Genomic DNA, 20,663 nt, shown 5'->3' with positions numbered 1-20,663 from the left:
TTGGTTGGATTTCTTATATAGCTTCTGTCCTCATTGACTATACTAAAACAAGGCTGTTAAAAGAGAATTATGCCGTCAACCAGTTCTAAGATTACTGTAGAAAAAATGTCCCTGAATAGTTGCATCAGGCAAGATTTTGATGTCTTTTGTTCTTTGGCTTCTGTACTGTTAGGAAAATTCCTGCAATAATTTTACAGCTCATAATTACCCAGTGACTAAATGAATTAAATGAAGGCTGAGTATTTTGGACTACCCTTCTTCCTGAGTGGTGGTGCATATTTATTAATTAATTTTAATCTAAAAAGTTACTAGTGTGGATTTCTTTTTTCTTTATTAAAACACTTTAGATTTAGGCAGCTATGTTGTTGGGATGTGCCTCATTTTCTGTCTCACCAGTGCAGTGATTTCAGTTGCCTCTGTCCTGCCAGGCTGAAAAATTACTTTTCACAGTCTGTCCTAAACTTTTTTTTTTTAAATTTTCTTACCAGAGACTTTTTTACTTACTGGAAATGTTGCCTTAAATTCCATCACGTCTTTTGCAGAGAGTCGTCATACATGCCTTTACATGGAATTAACCTTCTGGTTCTGTAAGGATAATTATGTAATTCATTTATTTCCCCAGCCTTCTTTTAAGAGGCAGTGTTTAGAGACAAGTGTTGTGGAAAGCATTTATCCTGATAAAGTACTAAGTATTTTTCTTTAGCACCTCTATCCTCTGAGAAACTACATGGTTTTTCAGACTTTAGCTTGGCGTATCCATGTTGGAATAGAGACAGATGATCACAACTTAACTATTCCTCTGAAAGTTACTGGCCCTTATTTGAAGTGTAATAACTGACATTTAAGGGTGCTTAAGGAACTGCATTTTACTTTTTCATAAACTAAAAGCAGGCAAATTTCGGTTGAGAGGAGGTAATTTAAAGTAAACGGGCATTTAACAATGTCTTTCAATTTTCTGTCTGCAGCATTAGGCATTGCAAAATATGTTTGAGTCTTCCACGTGAGCATTTCATATTCACCAGACTATGAGATATCATTGCAAAGTGTTGCCAGCTGTACAAATCAGATTAAGGACACATTCTTCTCGGAGTTTGTAGTGATGAGAAAACTTGTGACAGTTAAAGCAGGATACTTGGAGTATTACACTGTTCTTTTCCTTCCCCTCCTCCTTCCCCCCTGTGCCTTGTTATTACATGTAATTGCATAGAATGACAATTATTATTTGGAGACTGCATATGGGCTCCTTAAGTTGTTTATTTTGAGAGCGATTGTTCCTCACTAAACACCTTCCTTTAAAGTGACTTGCAATTTTGTTTTGAGATAGCATAGCTTAACCTGTTTTATGTATTACGTTTGATCCTGTTGTCATGTGATGAAAGTTTTTCATATTCTTGTTTTCAGACTTCTGAAAGATTTTGTGCTTGGATTTCTTTGTATGGCATGTGCAGAAATTGAACATGTTGAGCATATAAAAGAAGTTAGATGGATAAAAATGTCTGGACTATTACTGGCATCACCATTTCTCTTCTTATTTCGATGTTCTGAGTTTGTCCATGTTTAATAGATGAATTAAAACGATTTTAATTAAAGAGGAAACTGGAGGAATAAATGTAGTATTCCTGACTGATTGCTTTCTAGGGAAGAGACACATGATACTGTTGGCTTGGTATCACAAAAGAGAAGCTATGACAAACCTAATTTGTAGTGGGGTATGTGGCCTCTTAGTGTATATAGTACATGTTGAATAGACACATTATTTAATGTACTGAAGTTTCCTTGTTACAGGCATGGTTAATGTCAGGAATGCTTGGGTTTTTTTTTCCTTGTTTGATGACTTGCAAGTGTTATTGGTAGGAATATCTGTAAAAAAGAAATTTTCCATAATGTAAGAACTAAAACTAAGTTGGCTGTGAAAACAATTTTTTGCAGAAAGGTGATTTGTGTTTTCTTTATAAATGTTAAAGCACATGAAATTAATCCTTTTGGAGTTTTTTTTTTGTCAATTGGTTGGGGTTTTTTGGGTTGAGGAGGGTGAGATGTGTTTTTCTACTTCTGTTGGCTTACTTAGAGTAAATTTTATAAGGTTTGTAACAATGACAAGGGCTCTACTCATGTTTTATTTTCTTCGTATTAGTAATATCATTTGCAGGTTTCTTTCATGTCCCAAGAGAGACATTTACAGACTATTTTTGAGTGCGTATGGATGTCTGAGCTAGACATAATTGTTCACATTGTCAAAGAAATAGCATCAATTAATCAGATCTTCTCAGAATATCTTTAGAGACCATAAACAGAAGAGGAAATGTTTCGGTTTGGCATCTTTCCTACAAGATTTGCTTGCCTTCTCAGTACTTGGTTGGTATATCTAGATTTTCAGAGTTTTGGAGAAGTAGTATTTGCTTCAAACTTACACAAAGCATTTAATATCTTTGCTAAGTTAGTCAAGATGCATTTTTTCTAAATATAAAACTGAATAATTGTTCTAAGTTACTGGGAGGGGTAGAATGTCAAAGATTTTGAAATTAATTACATCTTCCTTTTAAAAATCAAGTGTGGTGTTGAAGAGCTCTTTGCCAAAGTAGAATACCTGTTTGTCTAATGAGAGCAAGAGTTGGTTAACAACAAAGCAATAAATATGTGAGGGCTATATAGAGGGGTTTTTTTTCCATATTTTGTGCATTTATTTTGTACATCCCACACACTGAACATCAAACATCATAGGGTCTTCTAACTTGGCATGCTATCATGCAGGACGATATCAGGAAATACCTTCATTGCTCAGAAAGATTGTTTCAGGTTATCCTATGCTTGGGAAGCACATTTATCAGTGGTATTTTTTTGGTTTTGTTCTTTCATTACCCTATACTTGTCAAGTATTTTCATTAGTACCTAGCTGGAAATGTTATTTCTGACTTCTTACTGGAAATCTGGAGAGCTTATTTCATGTAGGTTCATTTCAGTACATATTATTTATTTTACTGAAAAGATTTATGTAGTTATGTCATAGTATTTTGTTTCCTTTTTTAATTTGTGCCTTGTGTTGATCAGTTTTCTGATCTCCTGGGCATTTTTGTTCTTCCTCTACATTAGATTTGCTCATATAGGACTTCCACTGTGGGTTAAATGGCATGTAGGAGAAAATTAGAACAGTGGTGTTTAGCTACTGCAGTAATTTTTGTTCCTTTCCTGACAGAGCTCCCTCAGTGTACCTTTTCACTCTAGACCAGTGATGGTGAACCTTCTTTAGTGCTAAAGCTGAAAGTAAAATTTTACAAGATACTGGATGCAGACTTGGTAGGGTTTCTCTTCTTGCTTGGTTTCCTTGGCCCATTCCAGTCTTGTTTTCCCTGTTCATGTAATCAGCCTCCTTTTGATGTCTGACACCCATTAGCTTACATCAGCAATCCTTATTGCTGGGCGTTGTGAGGCCTAGCCATTGGAAATTGCATCATAAGTCAGAGAGTTTCATCACCGCTGTCCAGGGAGAGGAGAGAGTCGAGTTCCCAGTGAGAGAGTTGAGTCTCCCACAAGTTCTAGGCCAGTTAAAGGAGGGATCTACTCAACAAAGGTTGATCTCTCAGCCTGGAAAAGGACTTCCCTCCATATCAAGGAGGGAAGGGAGGTACTGCGAACATGAGTGAATTGAGGGGGGGGGGGTGTATGTGTGTGTTACTATGTAGTGCTTTTGCTTTTCTTACACATGGAAAAGGTTTTTTGGTTTTGATTTTATTTTTTTTTTACTTTGGTCCTAATTTACTGACTAATTATGTATAGATGTAAAAATTTGTTGAAGATTAGATTTTAGAGCTTTATTCTATCCTGTAGCAGTTTAAACATTTCTGAATTTTTATAGGCATATTTTGCCCATCATAATTTTTTGATCCTGTTGTAGAACTTGTGGGATGACATGGTCTATTAAGTTTTTTAAAGTAGTGGTTAACAATTTAAAAATAGGTGCAATTCAGCATATTTTATTTTACAATGTAAGCATACAGCATATATGTAATGTAGAGGTCCTGACTTTCAAGTTAAGATACTCTTTTTTTTAATGGGGCTATTCTGAGTAGCTTCATGGGCCGTTTTAAGACTTTCTTAAATTACTGTGTCCCTGCACCACCTGTAAGCAGTTTTAGTTTGTTTTTCTGTAATTAGGAGTTGGGATGTATTTGTTTGTTTACATTTTTTCCCATGTTTTACTTTCTAAATTTTTTTTGTGCAGTTGGTCATTCACAAGTAAAATCACATAGGTGTTTGTTTACTGGATATACATGTGTGTTTGACAGGGATTTGTATGCCAAATTTTATCGTGGGTGAGCGTGTGCACACAGCATTCTGTTTCACCTAAAATGTCACCAAAACTCACTCCTTCCCTGTTTAGGTTTTGATGATGGTTTTGTGCCCTCACAGCAAAGCATTAAGTAATTTCTCATACTATCACTTAGTGTTTTCTTTTTGAATTTTTTTGTTGGCAGAATTTTCTGATTACATACTAAAATAATACAGCAAATACTTTTTTTCCCCCCATATGCACGTGTATGGTTTTGCTTACAGGTGCACTTAGTGCAAGGAAATGGAATGCTCAAATTTTTCTGCAACACTATGCAAGTATTCCTTTTGCCTATGTTTAGGACTATATATGTATTACCAACAAAAAACAGACCTTTCCAGAGGTCTTCATTCAACTTGCTGTTCTGAAAAACTGTATGAATACTTTATGTAAAAAAAAAAAAAAAAAAAAAAAGGTGGGGGGGAAGTTGGGGAGAGGGAAGGGCTAAGAGTTATATATGGAGAGGAGGGATGGTGGTGGACCCTTAATTCGGTGCTGTTTTCCACAAACTGGGACAATTACTCGTTACAGTAGCATTACTCCTTATGGCGCGTGAATCCTTATAGTGGTTACTGTTACTGACTTCATGTTGTTAAATCTATGTGTTTTGTTGAAAACATTTCTGCTTGCAGTTTGTGGCTTTCTTCTTGCTGAATTGAGAAAACTTAGTGTCTGCTTGTTGCCTGTTATTTATGTAGCAGATCTCATTTCAATGTATCTACTTTTCTTGTAGAAATTAGTAAAGATAAACCTTTAGATATTCGTAGTTTGATATTGATACTACTCAATGTGAAGAAGCTTTTAGCAATAGTTGGTATTTCTATTTTGTTTTGGGGATGTGCTGTGAATGGCTTAAATATGTGTTTCTAAGGAACTTTTGAAATTCATGACTTTTTTCTGTACTAAGAACATGGTGACAACTTGCAGGAGGAAATGCTTGTTTCATGCACAAACTACACAAGAGGAGTTGCACGTTTATTTTGATACGTGCCAGAGGGAAGAACTGGAAGTATGAATAACCTGTGCGATACCCTTAAGGGGAACAGATAAGCTAGCAAAATGTCTGTGGGATAATCATGCCCTAGACTTACATTATCCTAGTTTTATGGAAATGTAATTGGAATATAGTCTGTTTAGAAAACAAATGAGTGCTTTGTTTTCAGAGTTGAAAAAAAGCAATGAAGTACTGAGAAATGTCTGATTCCGTGTTAACTGTTGTGCTGCTTTAATCGGTCTCACATTTAACTATGTGATTCTTCTTGTCCATCCATCAGTTTTCCATTTCTGGATTTTTTTGAAGAATCTACAAATTTTTTGTTACTTGGTATTTAATGGTTATTGCTTCGCTCAAAACTTAAGATGTATATTGTCTTAACGGAATCATTTTAAAATTAGCTGTGTTTAAAGCTTAGCTGCTTTTGTCAGAGCTTATATTTTCTGCAGAGGAAAAATGAGATAAATCTAATTAAAAATATTAATAGTGTATATCCATTTTTTCAGGATTACTAAATCATTTATTGTAAATTTAGTATCTTAAATTAATGCGTATTAAGGCTTTAGTTGATAAACTACTGGCCCTGAAGAATGATCTGTAGAACTTTACAAAACCTGGCCAAGAAAATATAAAATTATTTGACTTCGGATGTTTGGTTAGTGAAAGTCAGCAGAAAAGATTGATTATCATTAATTTATTTCTGATGCTAAAGAAAAGACTGTTCAGGGAAGGTTCATCTTGAAATTTTTTTTTTTTGAAGACAGAGCAACAGATTTTATGGTGTAGCTCCATGCCACCTAGTTTTACCTACCGTGATTAGGAACATACTTACTTATGGCCCATGTGTGTTCAGTGGAGACAAAGCCATACCCTCATAAGATCAATTTCTTTTTCTAAGTGTAAATAAGGTAAATAAGGGAAACAAGGTTGTTTTGTTGGTGAAGGGGGTTTTGTTGTTGTTTTTTTGTTTAATGACATTACAGCAAGTTTGTTTTAATGAACTATCAGTAATGTTTGAATTTGAGTATTCCCGCATTAGGGAAACCATTAACTGAATTTCTCTGTTGCATAAAAGGCTTTGTACAGAGCTTGAAGTTAGAATATAGTGTTTGGTTTGTATAGTACATCAAAATCTCATACAATTTGAGAAACAGGAGAAGAGAGAAAGCTGACACTAGTATAGTAGGTTAAAACATCATATAAGTGGGTAGGAATTATTCTGGCTATATATAGAACGGCAACAAACAATAATTGTGTAGTTGCAGTTCAAAGTCTCAGGAGGTTTTCAGTAAATCGTACAATACCATACAGCAAGTCAATTGTATTCCTTTAAGGACAATTAAAGTGATGTTAAGATTTTGCAGTAAATCTCTCAGTAGTTTCTGTAACATTGCTATTTCTGTCATCACTGTCTTGTATAGTAAAATATAATCTTTTACTATACTGAAGCCAGAGCTAAAAGCTTCAGCAAAGCTATTGATGGTTTTGATGTAAACGTCAAATCAGAGTTACATATGGAGTACTATACCTGTAGCGTGTGCTCAGTTATACACTTGTATGTCATCTGTACTAATTATCGAATGCTTATAATGTCTCATATGTAGCTTGATGCTTATGGGGTCATGACTTTGAAGAGGGAGAAGAACATGTATACTCTATAAATCCTGTACAGTTGTTTATCCTGCATATCCTTTACAGACAGAAAATAATGCCAGTGTACAATGCAGTTGATAGGAAATATCTTTGAAGTCCTGTGTAGTCCCTACTGCTGATGGAGATGAGCTTCCTTAATGGAAGTGGCCAAAGTCAAATTTCCTCAGGCATGTAGTATTAGAAGAAATTTAAAATTAGATTGAATACAAAGTTCTTGATAAAATTTACTTTAAAATCTTTTCTTTTTGAGCAGACCTTACAGATTCTTGCCAATTTGGGATAAAAGTCTATTGCTTTTAAAAATCCATTTAGACAATACAAATACATTTAGAAAATAAAGCCAAACATTTCCAGTGCACGTGATCCTTTCATTTTCTTCCTGTTTTGTTTGTTGTTATTTCAGAACAATGCAACTGCTTCCATACACGACAGTAGATCCTGGTTAGTCTATTGATTAAATATCCTGTAGTTCACCAACTTGATGGTTGTATCCAGAAGTCAACACTAAAGCAACTCTCAATGTGAAAGAGAAAAATTTGAAAAAGCACATGTAAACTTTTTCTTTATATTTTGGGATTTTTGTTTTGCCTTTATTTGAATAAAGATGTAGTCTTAGTGTTGTGTAGGTTTTCTGTACACTTTTCTAAAACCAGTCTAAATAGCACACATTTTCTCATTCGATACAGAAGATAAAGTGCTTATTTTAGCTCTTTTTTGTTACCTGAGTAAAATTTATCTGGATACCTAGAAATATGTGTATGGAGAAAGATAAAGACACTGGGGAAGAATGAAAGAAACAATGTAGGTTGAATGTTATTGTTCTGGTTTTGCGAATTAGAAAATGCATATCGCCTTTCATATGACTTGTGAATTTTTTTCCTTCATTTGTGATTCAAGAATGAAGAAATATGTGATTATTTTTGAATTGTCTTTGCCTTTCTCTCATTTTATTTTCACAAGTGCCATGTAAAGTAGCCAGTTTTATTAGAAGTTAATGGGTTTGGTCTTTAGGATAATTTAAAGTTAATTAGAAATCTGGACAATCTATTTTAAGTTCTGAATTTGCTTACAATCCATTGCAACCATTTTAAATTTTGAAAACTGTCTTGCTGTTTAAGTTTAAAAAATCAGATCAGATCACGTTTACTAAGGGAAGTAAAACCATAAAACATAGAACCGATGAACTATATTATAAAAATGATTATGCATTAGAAGGACATGGATGATACTGAGGATTAACTTAAAAATTAAAAAGTCCTGTGTAGGTTTTGTTTCAGTTCTTTGTGTTTAAGTAGTAACTTTGGGACAGTTCTCTCTGACGTGTGCACACAAACGCGCGCACACAAACTGATAGAAGGTGTAAGTTCCACTTCAGCTCCTAAGTCATTATCCTCCTCAGAGATACTTTTAATTGTTCTTAATTAATTGCTTCTTATGTCAAAATGTGCTTCACACACCCATAACATCTGAATAAGGGCAGGCTAATTGCACATTCCATAAGATTATTTTAATGGAAAAAGGATTTATGAAGAGTGACTAGGAGTGTGATTTCATGGACTGGGCTGATGACAAGCTATCAGCTCTGAAGGAAGGAAGCAGTTCTTCCTCCTTAATCATGACCATCCTACCTTTTGAGTCTGGATTAGTTAAAGGTTGCAACTGTACACCTCAGCAAGAAAGGAGAAGTGGAAAGCAGAGTGATAAAAAAGGTGCGGGAGAAGAGAGAGGAAAACAGTTTCAGCAGTAGCCAGAACTTACTCTGGTGCAACTGTCCTTGGCACTACAGTCTACGTATCAGAATTATGTTGTAAATTTAAGGGTGTCTTATAGTTGATTCCTTGACTTAGTTATTTTGCTTATGAAAGATTTAATTGTAGTGTGATGATACACTTAAAAAATAGTCAGGCAAGAGCTAAGTAACAATAATAATTGTAGATCTTATCATTAACATTCTAAATGGTATATTAAAAAGTTAATTTAAAAAACTTTAGCATGTATTTGCTACATGATAACTTTTTTTAAAAAATAAGATTTTTATTTAAACACAGCGATATGTATTTAAATATATATAGTCATCAGTGATACATTACTGCAATGTCTTACATGATATGTGTGAGCATACTGAAAGTGTATTTTTCTAAAAACACATAACGCTATCCTGACTCCTTTGAAGGCACATTAATAGGTCTAAGAGTGTATATTAATTACCTGACAGGAGTGAGGGGTCAGCTCTATGCAGGTCTAAGTTCTGCCTTGAATCTCACTTGTCCTTCTCACTTTAGTTCAGAAATTCATATGGCCATAGGCCCAGTCTAATATAGATGTGTTGTGTACTGTGGAAAAAATTGTGAGCATCTACAAGCACACAAAGGTTACTCTATGAGAGGAACTGATATTTTAAGTAACAAGCATAACTTGCAAAGAAAATCGATCAAGAGCAAATATGTTGAATTATTCTGTAGTAGACGCTTTAAAAACCGCTGTTGTCACAAAGCCTTGGTTAAGATCCTTGAAAAATCTACATTAGTGGTAACTTCTACTTGGAGTTTTCACACCTAATTTGATAATAATTTTTGAAATTATGCCCTAAAGCCGGTCTAAGATTGTGTAACTTAAAACTTGTGCTTTTATTAAATGACAATACCTATTTTTTCATAAAATACTGTTTTCATTCTTAGTTTTATGGAGTTCTAAGAATCCTTTTAAGTATTCAGATAATGTAAAAGTTTAAGTGAATACTGTAGACACTTTAGCCAATGATTCTCATCTTTACAAATAGAGGATGTGTTATATATTGCAATTTAAATATTTAAGTTTAACTTTTTCTAGGAAACTTGTGAATTTTTTCAGTATGGCCATAACATGGTTGGGTATTCTGTTTGGTTATGTTGGTTTTTTGTTTTGTTTTATTTTTTAAATACATCTGGAAAATCTTACAGTATTTTTTTGATTGATACAAGCTATACCAGAGGGGCTCAGTGAATAGAGCAGAATTTTCGGTTCATAAGCAGGGATAGAGGTAACTACTTAGTAGGTGGTGAACTGTTGGAGCTGCTCAGCTGTGACTTGGACCTGCATCTTAAATATATGTGAGCAGAGGATTCGGCAAACCTTTTGTGTAATTCATAACATCTGTCCGGCTCTTTACTGTCATCCACCTATTCATTGTTTTCAGAAGTTATACAGTAAGTATACATTTCAAGGACTCTATTTAAAAAAAAAAAACAAAAAACCTTTCATAGAATCATTTTGGTTGGAAAAGACCTTTAAGACCATCAAGTCCAACTGTTAACCTAACACATGCCACTAAACCATATCCCTAAGCACCACATCTACACATCTTTTAAATACCTCCAGGGATGGTGACTCAACCACTTCCCTGGGCAGCCTGTTCCAGTGACTGACAACCCTTTCAGTGAAGAATTTTTTCCTAATATGCAATCTAAACCTCCCCTGGTTTCTGAACAGTTCTTTTGAATGCACTGAAAGAAGTCTTGCAATTGAAATTCAGTGAGAAAGCTTTTAATGAAATACAAATTTACTCTGCTCTAATATTGTTAATTTTAAGAGTAAATTGGTTGTTAAAGTAGTTTAAATGCTGGATTCTTTATTCTTTATTCTGCAGCTATGAAATCCATTGAATTTTTTATGTAAAAGCATGCTGGTAGTCACTGGCTGGCCTGAAGTTACTTGCCAATTCACTGAGCTCAGCTGGTATAGTATGGTGGTGGTACAAGCTCTTCAGAATATATGGGTCCAAAATAAAAACACTGAGTGTGCATATATTCCCATTTTACACTTGTTTCAATCTTGTCTGTCTTATGGGATGGAACAAAAATATCAAAACTAACAGCAGATTTTGATGGCAACAGTTTGAATAGAAGCTGAAATTCCCAGTGGTTTATGCTTCCCTGTTCACCACCTTGTTTTAAATACCTAAAGAATGCTGACATTCTCCACAGTCTCTCATGTCATTCAAACCTGTTGCTGCAATAATTTCTCTGTGCGTTTCATTTTTTGCATTGTAAACCTTTCCTTGCTTTTTCCTATGCATCTGTCCATTTTTTTGCCATCTTTTCAGTTGTGCTGAGTAGTATCATTTAATCTTGGGGTACATAGCCCTAGGTAGGGATTGTGCAAGTACTATAAAACTCAATCCTGGATCCTGGAATATTAGATAAATAATGAATAATAAGATGGAGATAATAAAATATATAAGTTTTTGGAGTAGTATAGTAATATGAAACCTCCACTGGTAATAGGAGGAGAATGAAAATGCTCTGACAGAGATTTGTGGCTGCCTTCGCTTTATAAAATGTAATCTAGATCCTAGATAAGGAAGTAGGAAATGGAATGGTTTAGAATGAGTCACAAGCAACTGGTAAATTGAAAGCAAGCAGCAAGAAAGACTGGAAAATAGAGTTGGCGGCAAGATATGTGACCTAATTGACTGCAGAGTTACAATGGAACAAATGTAGACAGCTGAAGCTAAAAACTTCTGCTGAAGAACAGAAAAAACAAGGAAGTGAACATTAGAGATATTAAGTTTTGCCTACAAAGGGTGGATGCTGTTCCAGAAGGTGGAATGGGATGGCAGTTTTGAGCATAGTTTGGAGAGATTTTAAATTGAGCTAAAAATGAACCCAGAAAAAAAAACTTAAGATGGAAATAAAATAAAATGGCAATAGAAAAAGGGTGAAAGATCAGCAGTGGTGGATTGCAGGTCAGTGATCAAGAAACGGTGGAAAAAAATAATTGCAATTACTTGCAAAACAAGAAACAATGTTTAATAAAGGTATGGCTTGGCAAATTGTTATTTTCGAGAATGTTAGGTCCAATTAGGATTAAATGTGAATAGGTAAGACCCAAGAAACAAATGACAATGTGTCATCTGACGTGAAGATGGCAGACTTCAACAAGACGATCAGTAACTGTGGGGAGCCACTGTGCACAGAGAAGAATGAGGGACCAGTTGAAAGGTGTTTTGATGTTCATTCATTCTTGTTATCATTTGCTGCATTGCTCGCTTTCATTTCATTCAGAGCCTCAAAATGAATGTGATTTCACATTTCATTCTTGCCTATTGTAATAAAAATACTTGAATTGAAATGCATGCATCTGAAGCTTTTCATTCTGTGTGTAAATACAATTATGCGAAAATAGAAATGTGTAAGACACATACTAGTTTTAATTTGGTTTTACTGAATTTAATGCATCAACAACATTAGCTTTGAGATTTGACGAAGATTTGCTGCTCTAGAAATTTACTGATATGCTTACCCTCAGAAAGAGGTTGGCTGTTACAGGTGAGATGCGATACACTGAACTGTTTAATATCTGTTCTTTTTGAGCAAAGACTGCCAAGGTTACAAAGAAAATATTCTTGTCTAATTCACTACAGTCTCTGGAAAACACCAGTAGGCATCACTAAATTTTCAGTCATGCATATATGCCATTTAGTTTTCCAGTTTGGGAGAAATCCAAGTATCGAGCATGTGAAAGCTCACCAGTTCTTGAAGAGTGAGCTCTTTCTGTTAGATTGAAGCTTTGGCAAAGAATTTTAAGAAAACTTGCAGTTGTGTCTTTCTTTACTCTTTTGGCAAATAACATGGAACTATTTTCAGCTATTCAGGTTTCTTGCAGTATACTGCAAGAGCTAAAGGTATTTAGACCACTTTGGGCATATAGCTTATCTTAAACATTTTGATGCTAGCGCAGCTTTCGTTGTCAGTGATATGAGATTACTTCATATCCTAACTTGAGGGTTTGTACTAGGGCTAACAGCATTGCAAACTGTGGATTTTTTTGGTTAGATGTCTGCTTTTTTTTTTTTTTTCTTTTGGATAGTCAGTGTCTCTGAACCTCTGTATATGAGGGAATCGATAGTGCTGCAAGCATTAAAAGAGGTACACTAAGAAAAGTAAGTTCTCTGGAAGAATTCCATGGTTCTCAGCCTTTGGCTACAGTGAAACTACAACATATAAATCAGTTATGCTGTATTCAATTGTGTTGAAAATCTGTTTTCTTTTAGAGTTATTGCAGACTCTCTGTGGTAGGGCTTAATCTGTTGTTGTGGAAATACAGCTATAACCACAGATGTGCCCTGTAAATAGAAGAGCTTACCATGAGGAATGTGGTTGTCTGTAACTGTTATTTTAAAAATGCCAGTTTATTGATATTGAAGCTGATTCAGAAAGAGACATTTTCTTGAGTAAGATCTGACTTTTCCCAACAGAAAGAAACTTAGGCTATAGATTTTCCTCTCTGTCTCCTATAGTGAAATATTTTACTGCTGTGACTTGCTTACTCTTTGTTGTATGCAAGACAGTTCCTGGGTGTTGGAATTGTTGACGAACTTTTAATGAATCATTCAGTGTTCTTGGTCTGTGTTCCTGTATGTTCCTATGTTGTGAATGAAGGGGAATTAAGAGTTACATACTCACTACTTTTTCCCGAAAGTGGATTTCTTACAGCATGTTCCCTCTAGACCTGGTGTGTGCTACAGTGTAGTGTTAGATATTAAAGAAACAAAATTATAACTGTTTCCCTGAGACACCATTTGTCAATCATACTCATGTTCAGAAACTTTTAAATATTTTTCAGCCTATATTTTTTTCTTCTATTTGTCTGTTATCAACTCTAATGCTTTTAAAATTCTTCTTTATCTTTAATGTGTACCACCTTCAAATATTCCATCAGATGAATGTTTTTCCTTTCAGTATTTCTTGACCAAAGTAAATATGTAGCTATTTTAATCTTCCTTTCTAAATCATTCTCCAGCCTCTTGATTATTTTTGTTGGTTTTGGTTTTTGTTTGTTCCCCCCCCCCCTCCGAATTCCGTATTATTTGTCAATATCTTTCTGGTATTGAGATGTCTAGGAGTGAATGCAATATTGCAAATATGTAATTACCTCTCCTCTCATTATTCAGAGGTTATATTTATTATTGCTGCGCATAGCAAATTCATATCTAAATTGCTGTCCACTATACTTGTAGGCTTTTTTCATTATTACTTCATCACAGATTTTTATCTACTGTTTCAGATCTGTGTTACTAGTATGCATATTGCCAGATGCTGTTCCTTGCATTTCCATTTCCTAATTCTTTTTCATTCCACAAACACTTCTCAACTCCCAAAAGCTGATATTTCTCTTGCTCTGACAGGTTATTGAGGTTATCTTACTTCTTCAGTTTGTTTTCTATATGACTCTTGGAAAATAATTTTGCCTTAATATATATACTTTTTTCCCCACAAATATGTAATAACTTCTGCTGCTGCCCTAGGGATTGAGTTTTGAGATTCTCCATCTTGTTTTTGTTAGCTTTCCCAGGTTTGAAAAACCCACTCCCATTATCTCACTTTATTAAGTGGCCATCAACACATAAACGCCAGTTGCTGTGTGTGCATGAATTCATTCATACATGTATGTGTGTATATGTGTTGCGTATGTATGCATATACCTACTCATATATAATGCATTTACCTACTCTTCCATTTAAAACAATGCTATTTACCTGCAGGAGGAGGAGGAAGAAACATATGAGCAAACTCTAGAATTCCGCAGAGGAGGTGATGGTCAGCCAAGACGGTCCACACGACCTACTCAACAATTTTATCAACCCCCAAGAGCTAGAAACTGATTAATAAGAAATAAAAGGTAAATATATGATGTTGACATTTTATTTATGGGTGTAGATTTCAAGAAAAGTAGATCTGGATTGTTCTGTTCTTCAGTGTTCTTCAGTCTTTGTGAAGTTTGTGAGAGAACTTTCTAAAACTTCACCAGTAATTGGTTGTGTAAGAGCCCTCAGTATTGGATTGCAGACGGTGAATATTTTGAACAAATAGATTATTGTAATCACCATTTTACAAGCAAATAAACAACTTAAAATTCCTAGAAAAACCTTGTTTCTTATTAAAAAAAAAAAAGGATTAAGCAACAGCACGTTTATGACCTCCTTTGTTTAATAGTGGTAATATGTTTATAAGGAGCAAGCACAGGGCAGTGATTGCTACACCTACAGAGAACTATTGATATTAAAGCAGTGTCTTATGATTTAAGTGAAAGTTTTATGGTTGTGTCTTTTTAATTTAGAAACCACTTGTTGCGATCACCTACATGGAATATATGTTTGGCATGTTACTTCTAAATTTTTTTAGGGATATTGGTATATTTATGATGGAAGTTGGATATCTGTTTCTCTGGATTTTTGTGGCTGTAGGAAGAGATGTAATATACCTGTAGGAAGACAGAAGACAATAAAAACATTTTGCCAAGTAGCTTTTTAACTTTGCTTTATGTAAGGATTCATGTCATCTGAGAGAGCTTTTACTTGATAGTTTTTCACCTGAGAGCAGCAGCAAGTTTTCCTCATTCACATACATTGGACCAACTTCTCTGAAGCAAGTGGCTGCAGTCCCTGCTGAACTCAGTACTGTTTGTCTCTGTCCAAGATCCCGTATTCTACTTTTTATGAGCCATTTATATGAATAAATATTTTTTCTATTGTTTTGCTTAGCATGCGAAGGAGAATTTGCAACACTAAAATCTAAAAATCTATGAGACCATCGTTGAATGGGGAGGTACAAGGCCTAAGAATATTTACCAGAGTCTTGAGGATATGCTTGCACCCATACTTTATCAATTAGCAGAAATTAACGTTTTATGTATCATCCTCAGAAAACACACCTGATACATACATTCAGAAATCTAAAAAGGCCAGCCAGATAAAACAATTATAATTCTTCTACTAAACAAATCAAGTATGCTGTACTACTTCCATTTTACTTGTGGATCTTGCAAATTCTTAATTTTCAAATGTTGATTAAAAGCCTGTCCTGAATAAAGAAAGCTTTTTAAAGCCGCATGCTATTTGGTGTACATCTACAATGTGTCTTTGTCTTGAATCTGATTTTTTTTATTTTCCCTACTAGCCAGTTTATTTTTACCAAGCTCTTTTTGTTCCTTTCCTTGCTCCAGTCCTTCACCTTCACTTGGCTTAGTAGGTGCTGCTGATCTCTGCAGCTTTTGATGCAATAACATATGATTTTACTTTTGTGATCATATGCTAAAATACCTTTTTCATTTGGGGGAGTACTGGCAATGTAAGAGCAAAATTTATTCCTGACTCTTGCCAAGGTGATAATTATTCTGGTTTTGCCCATATAATTTGATTTCCTATTTTAAGTAAGTGTATCAATCACTATCAATAAACATGTCATGAGAAAATTTATGCAGAAATAATTCTGGCATATGCAGCAAGCTGAGTTCAAAACCAGCTCAGTTGGCTCAGAGGAGTGTCGGTGTGATCAGCTGAATGAAATGTGCTCAGTGTAGGCAGCAGTCAAAACCAGGGAGGTTTTTTGTGTCTTTAGGTAATATTTTTTTTGATACTTAATTTTACAGCGTAAATCTGGAAAACTGTTTGGCTTTAGTCTGCTGAGAGAGTGAGGGGAAACAGACATTCAGAGAGCATGATAGTAACTCCTGTGTCTCAAGAAGAGCGAATGAATTGTCGGCAAGTAAGGAACAACCTTTTTAAGGCACAGGTGGTTATTCCTTGCAGGTTTTCATATACCTTTGAAGATTCTAGCAGGATCCTAAGTTAAATGGACAGCAGATTCAGTATCAAAACCTACCTGTCATAAAAAATAAACAGTTACAGCCCTTCCCCTGCCTCAGTTCAAACACTATTGTTTTCTGTCAGATATCTCTAAATAAAGGGATTAGATTCAGGTGGTAAATAGTGTCAGTTAAATAAACCTAAAAGCATTTGTCAACAAGTAGCAATGGACTCTTCTCATCCAGGAAAAGAAAAATCAAGATATGTCTTGGAAAAATGTGTCATGAAGCTGAATATAATTTTTCAACAACTACTTACTTTGCTTTAAAAAGTACATCTTTTATTGACAAAATTTCCAGATACATCCTTCTTTTCCTTCATTGTACTTTAAAACTCTCTTCCTAAGTTGATGAAATGAGGTATTTCCTGTGTCCTCTTTTGGCCTAGGATTGTTTACTTCAGTATCTGCTCAAGTTAGGTAATGCCAATTTGTCATCCCAAACTGGACTTATTAACCTAGTGCAATGTACAGTCAGTGGCAACTTAAACATGGTAAATTTTGGCTACTTTTGTAAGTCTAACTCTGTTGAAATCTTACGCACTTTATTTTCTACATACAAATAGCAAATAATGTAGGAGTTATACATACAGTTATAAATAGTCATCACTGTAAAGAGCAATTCATTATGAGAAAATACAACTTACTGGTTGATAGGAAGATTCATTCCTTCTAGATCAAAACATGCAATGCCATCTTTTTTGGCTGCCCTAACTGAATTGACTTGAAATTTAATCAAGTGGAAACTATCTCTAAATGGCTAAAATGTAGTCAATTAGAATATTTGTGTATTTTTAATATAAAATGATTTGCTAAATCTAGCTATCTTAATAAGCTGCTTTATCAGATTTAGGTTTGTATTTGGAAAATTTCCAATATTAAGCTTAACTACATTTCAGTACAAAATAATGTAACAGCTATTGGATGTTAACACCATAAGAAGTTGTCAAGATATGAAATTTGTCTTAGATTCTTCAACACTAGGATCACTAAGGTAGAAAAAGAAAATAGAGAGGCAAGAGATGCCTTCTGTATAGAGGTTGGGTGATGCTACTTAGGCATAGTTAGGACTGTTTAACAGGAACTTTCTTTTGTCTAGAATTTGTAATACGGATTTTTTTCCTCTACCATTGTGTTCTAGTGAATATTTGGAAAACATCCTGTTTCCCTCCTCTTCAAGTGTGTAGCATTTGCGGTCATCTCTGAATAGTGTCAAAAAGTGGAAAATCTTCATCAGTTTCAGATCACTCTATTGCCAATCTTTTTGAGGATAAAAATATCGTACTGCTGTATCCAGAAGCGTTTTCTCTGTGGTGCAGGCCAGCTTTCGCCTGCTAGATTTGCTTTCCGAAGCTTACGTAGAGTCCAGTGTAGATGCCTTTGTTTGCCTTGTTTGACAGGTAAAGTGATGTGAGGTGGTGTTTATTGTGGTACTGTGGTGGACATATATATCAAGGTATGGCTTATAGCTCCCCATAGTACATCTCATTCTACCATATGTCTTACAGTTAAGTTGCATTTTGAAATGCTTTACACTTGACCTAATGAGGTACTGGTTGAAGACAGTGGAATTAGAGAGAAACCAGTAATGAAAATCTGTTAAGCCTTTCTAAAAATAAATGGTAGATGTTACCAGTTTTCTGATTCTAAATGTAGGCAGAAAGTCAAACATAGTCCTTTTCTAAATTGTTTTCAACTCACACAGACTTGTACAACTATGTAGCTTTAATGTCTTGACATAAAAGTTCAGGAATATTGAATGTCAGAGCCCTGGTTGATGATTATTTTATATTATAAATTGGTAAATTCTATAGAATTTTAATATTGTTGTATTTAACATTTAAAATGCCAAGGTGCCTTTATTCCAAAGGCAACTTAATCCTAGAAGTAAAGTTTGCTAGCCATATTTGTATGGAATATGGTAGGAGTGTATCAAACATGAAACATTAGGTCCATACAGTAGACATCTCACCTCAAAAGCTTTTAGACCTACCCTTATCATGTTGCATCACTTGACCGGGAGGACTTCGCAGAACAACAATGCAGAAATGAAGCTATACTGCTTCCTGGATTAGTTTTCAGCATACTCATTTAGGTGTTGAAGTTTCCATTGCGAATCTGGAATTAGTATTGACAAATATCAGTTCATGATCTATACCTACAGTGTAATGGGGTCTTAAGTGTGAGGAGGCTTAAGTTTTTAAAGTTGTTTTTCTTTTTTAAACTTTTTAAAATCCTGAGTTGTTTTTTAAAAGTGGAATTTGGATCCGTGGGGTTGTTCAACCTGAAGAAGATAAGTCTCTTGGGGAGACCTTATTGTAGCGTTTTAATACTTAAAGGGGGTGTCTAAGTAAGATGGGGACAGACTTTTTAGTAGGGCCTGTAACGATAGGACAAAGGGTAATGGTTTTAATTTAAAAGAGGGTAGATTCAGATTAGACATAAGAAATGTTTTAGGATGAGGGTGGTGAAACACTGGCACAGGTTGCACAGAGAGGTGGTAGATGCCCCGTCCCTGGAAACATTCAAGATCAATTTGGACGGGGCTCTGAGCAACCTGATCTAGTTGAAGATGTCCCTGCTCATTGCAGGGGGTTTGGACTAGATGACTCTCAAAGGTACCTTCCAACCTAAACCATTCTATGATTCTACCCTTCTGGAGAGATTCGTGCCACACTGTTCTATGCTTCGGATATTAAGAACAATTGCTGCAGACTCGCCAGAAGTCTTGATTTGGTGTTTATTATGAAGACAGAGGGATAGACTAGTCATGTTAAGGTGGAGTAACAGAAGTATAGGGTAGTCAGCACCTCACTGTGGTTACAGTTGATCTAGAAATGATCATTTATTAATATCCAGCGATGTGAGGTGGAGAACACTAACTCAGAATTTTATCAGAGTGCTGTATTCAGAGCCCTTGAACCCGCTCTTGGTTGTTTATGGTATGAGTCAAATACTAGCTTTAACAAGTCTGTAACATAAAATAATCCTCCTAGAGAATCAAGATATAAGAATTAGAATCTAACAATAATAAAAATACATCCTGAGCTTACACTTCCTGTATAGAATGTCATGATAGTATGAAAAAGAAGGGGAACAAGTAATCAGAAATGAGTGTTTTGAAGGATTATATCTTTTGGAGGAGCTTGAAAGAGCCTAAGAGTGTGAACCTATGAGTGATTGGTCATTATCTGTGTCTTGGCTCTTCCTTTGCTCTATGACAGAATTAATCTACACCTTGTCAAACTTGCTAGAAAGTCTGTATTGAAGTCCTTAGCAATGGAGAAACTGCATTTTTGTGAGAAGTCATTTCCAGAAAGTGTTCTTTCCTTGTATTATACCAATCATATTTATTGCATTGAAGTGCAACCTTCTGACTTACTCTCTTAAAGACTTAAATCTTTGTAAGTACTGAAAAGCAGATACTTACTCTTGGGGGAATAAAATGAAATAACAGTAAAGTGTATGTTGCACAACGAGCAGAGTTTTTATGCTTATCGTATTGTATTTTATTTTTTTCATTTAGAAACCTTCTTGGGGTGGGGGTATATTCACTGGCAGCTCCAACTTGCTGAAGACTTCTAGAAGAAATTCTGGCTTTTTCCAAGCAACAGGATGGAACAAAGAAAGCTCGTGTGAGCAGAAGGAATTTGGACCTGACACCACAAAAGACTTTTTTAAAGTTCTTAGTTATATGAAGCTGAATACTTTTTACATATGAAAGAGGCAAATTGTCATTGCTGCCATCAATAAAACCACAGTGCACTATTCTATTCTTTGCCTTGTATTCTTTTTACTGAGCCTCCATTGTTAGTTAACATACTACTAATGTATCATGATTTTTACTAATTTTGAATTTATTTTGGTTCTAATATTGTTTCTAGTAAAGTAAAAGTGAAACTTATATTTTCTCAAAAGCAGACAGGATTGGGGCTTTAATTTAGATTTTAGGCTAGCATTAGTGAAACGTTAAAAATTTTCAGCTAATTATTGTACAGTGAAATTCTGAATAGGTTTTGACTGTTTTCTGTGTTTATTTTCCAAAGTTGCTGAAGGCCAAATTATA

The 20,663-nt window shown here is 34.8% G+C and overlaps 1 protein-coding gene across 2 annotated transcripts in view; it reads left to right on the top strand.

The window, feature by feature from the left end:
* Positions 1-20,370, top strand: part of TDRD3 (tudor domain containing 3) — a 119,582-nt gene extending 99,212 nt beyond the window's left edge. For both annotated transcript variants that reach the window (XM_054817631.1, XM_054817639.1), the window contains 2 exons: positions 14,497-14,633; positions 20,124-20,370. In XM_054817631.1, coding sequence (XP_054673606.1) covers positions 14,497-14,616 — 120 coding nt within the window. In that variant the 3' untranslated portion in view covers positions 14,617-14,633; positions 20,124-20,370. The remainder of the gene's footprint in view (positions 1-14,496; positions 14,634-20,123) is intronic.
* The last annotated feature ends 293 nt before the right edge of the window (positions 20,371-20,663 follow it).

The sequence above is a fragment of the Grus americana genome, chromosome 1 (genome assembly GCF_028858705.1).
Source record: "Grus americana isolate bGruAme1 chromosome 1, bGruAme1.mat, whole genome shotgun sequence".
Lineage (NCBI taxonomy): Eukaryota > Metazoa > Chordata > Aves > Gruiformes > Gruidae > Grus > Grus americana.
This window is presented reverse-complemented; position numbering and strand designations above follow the sequence as displayed.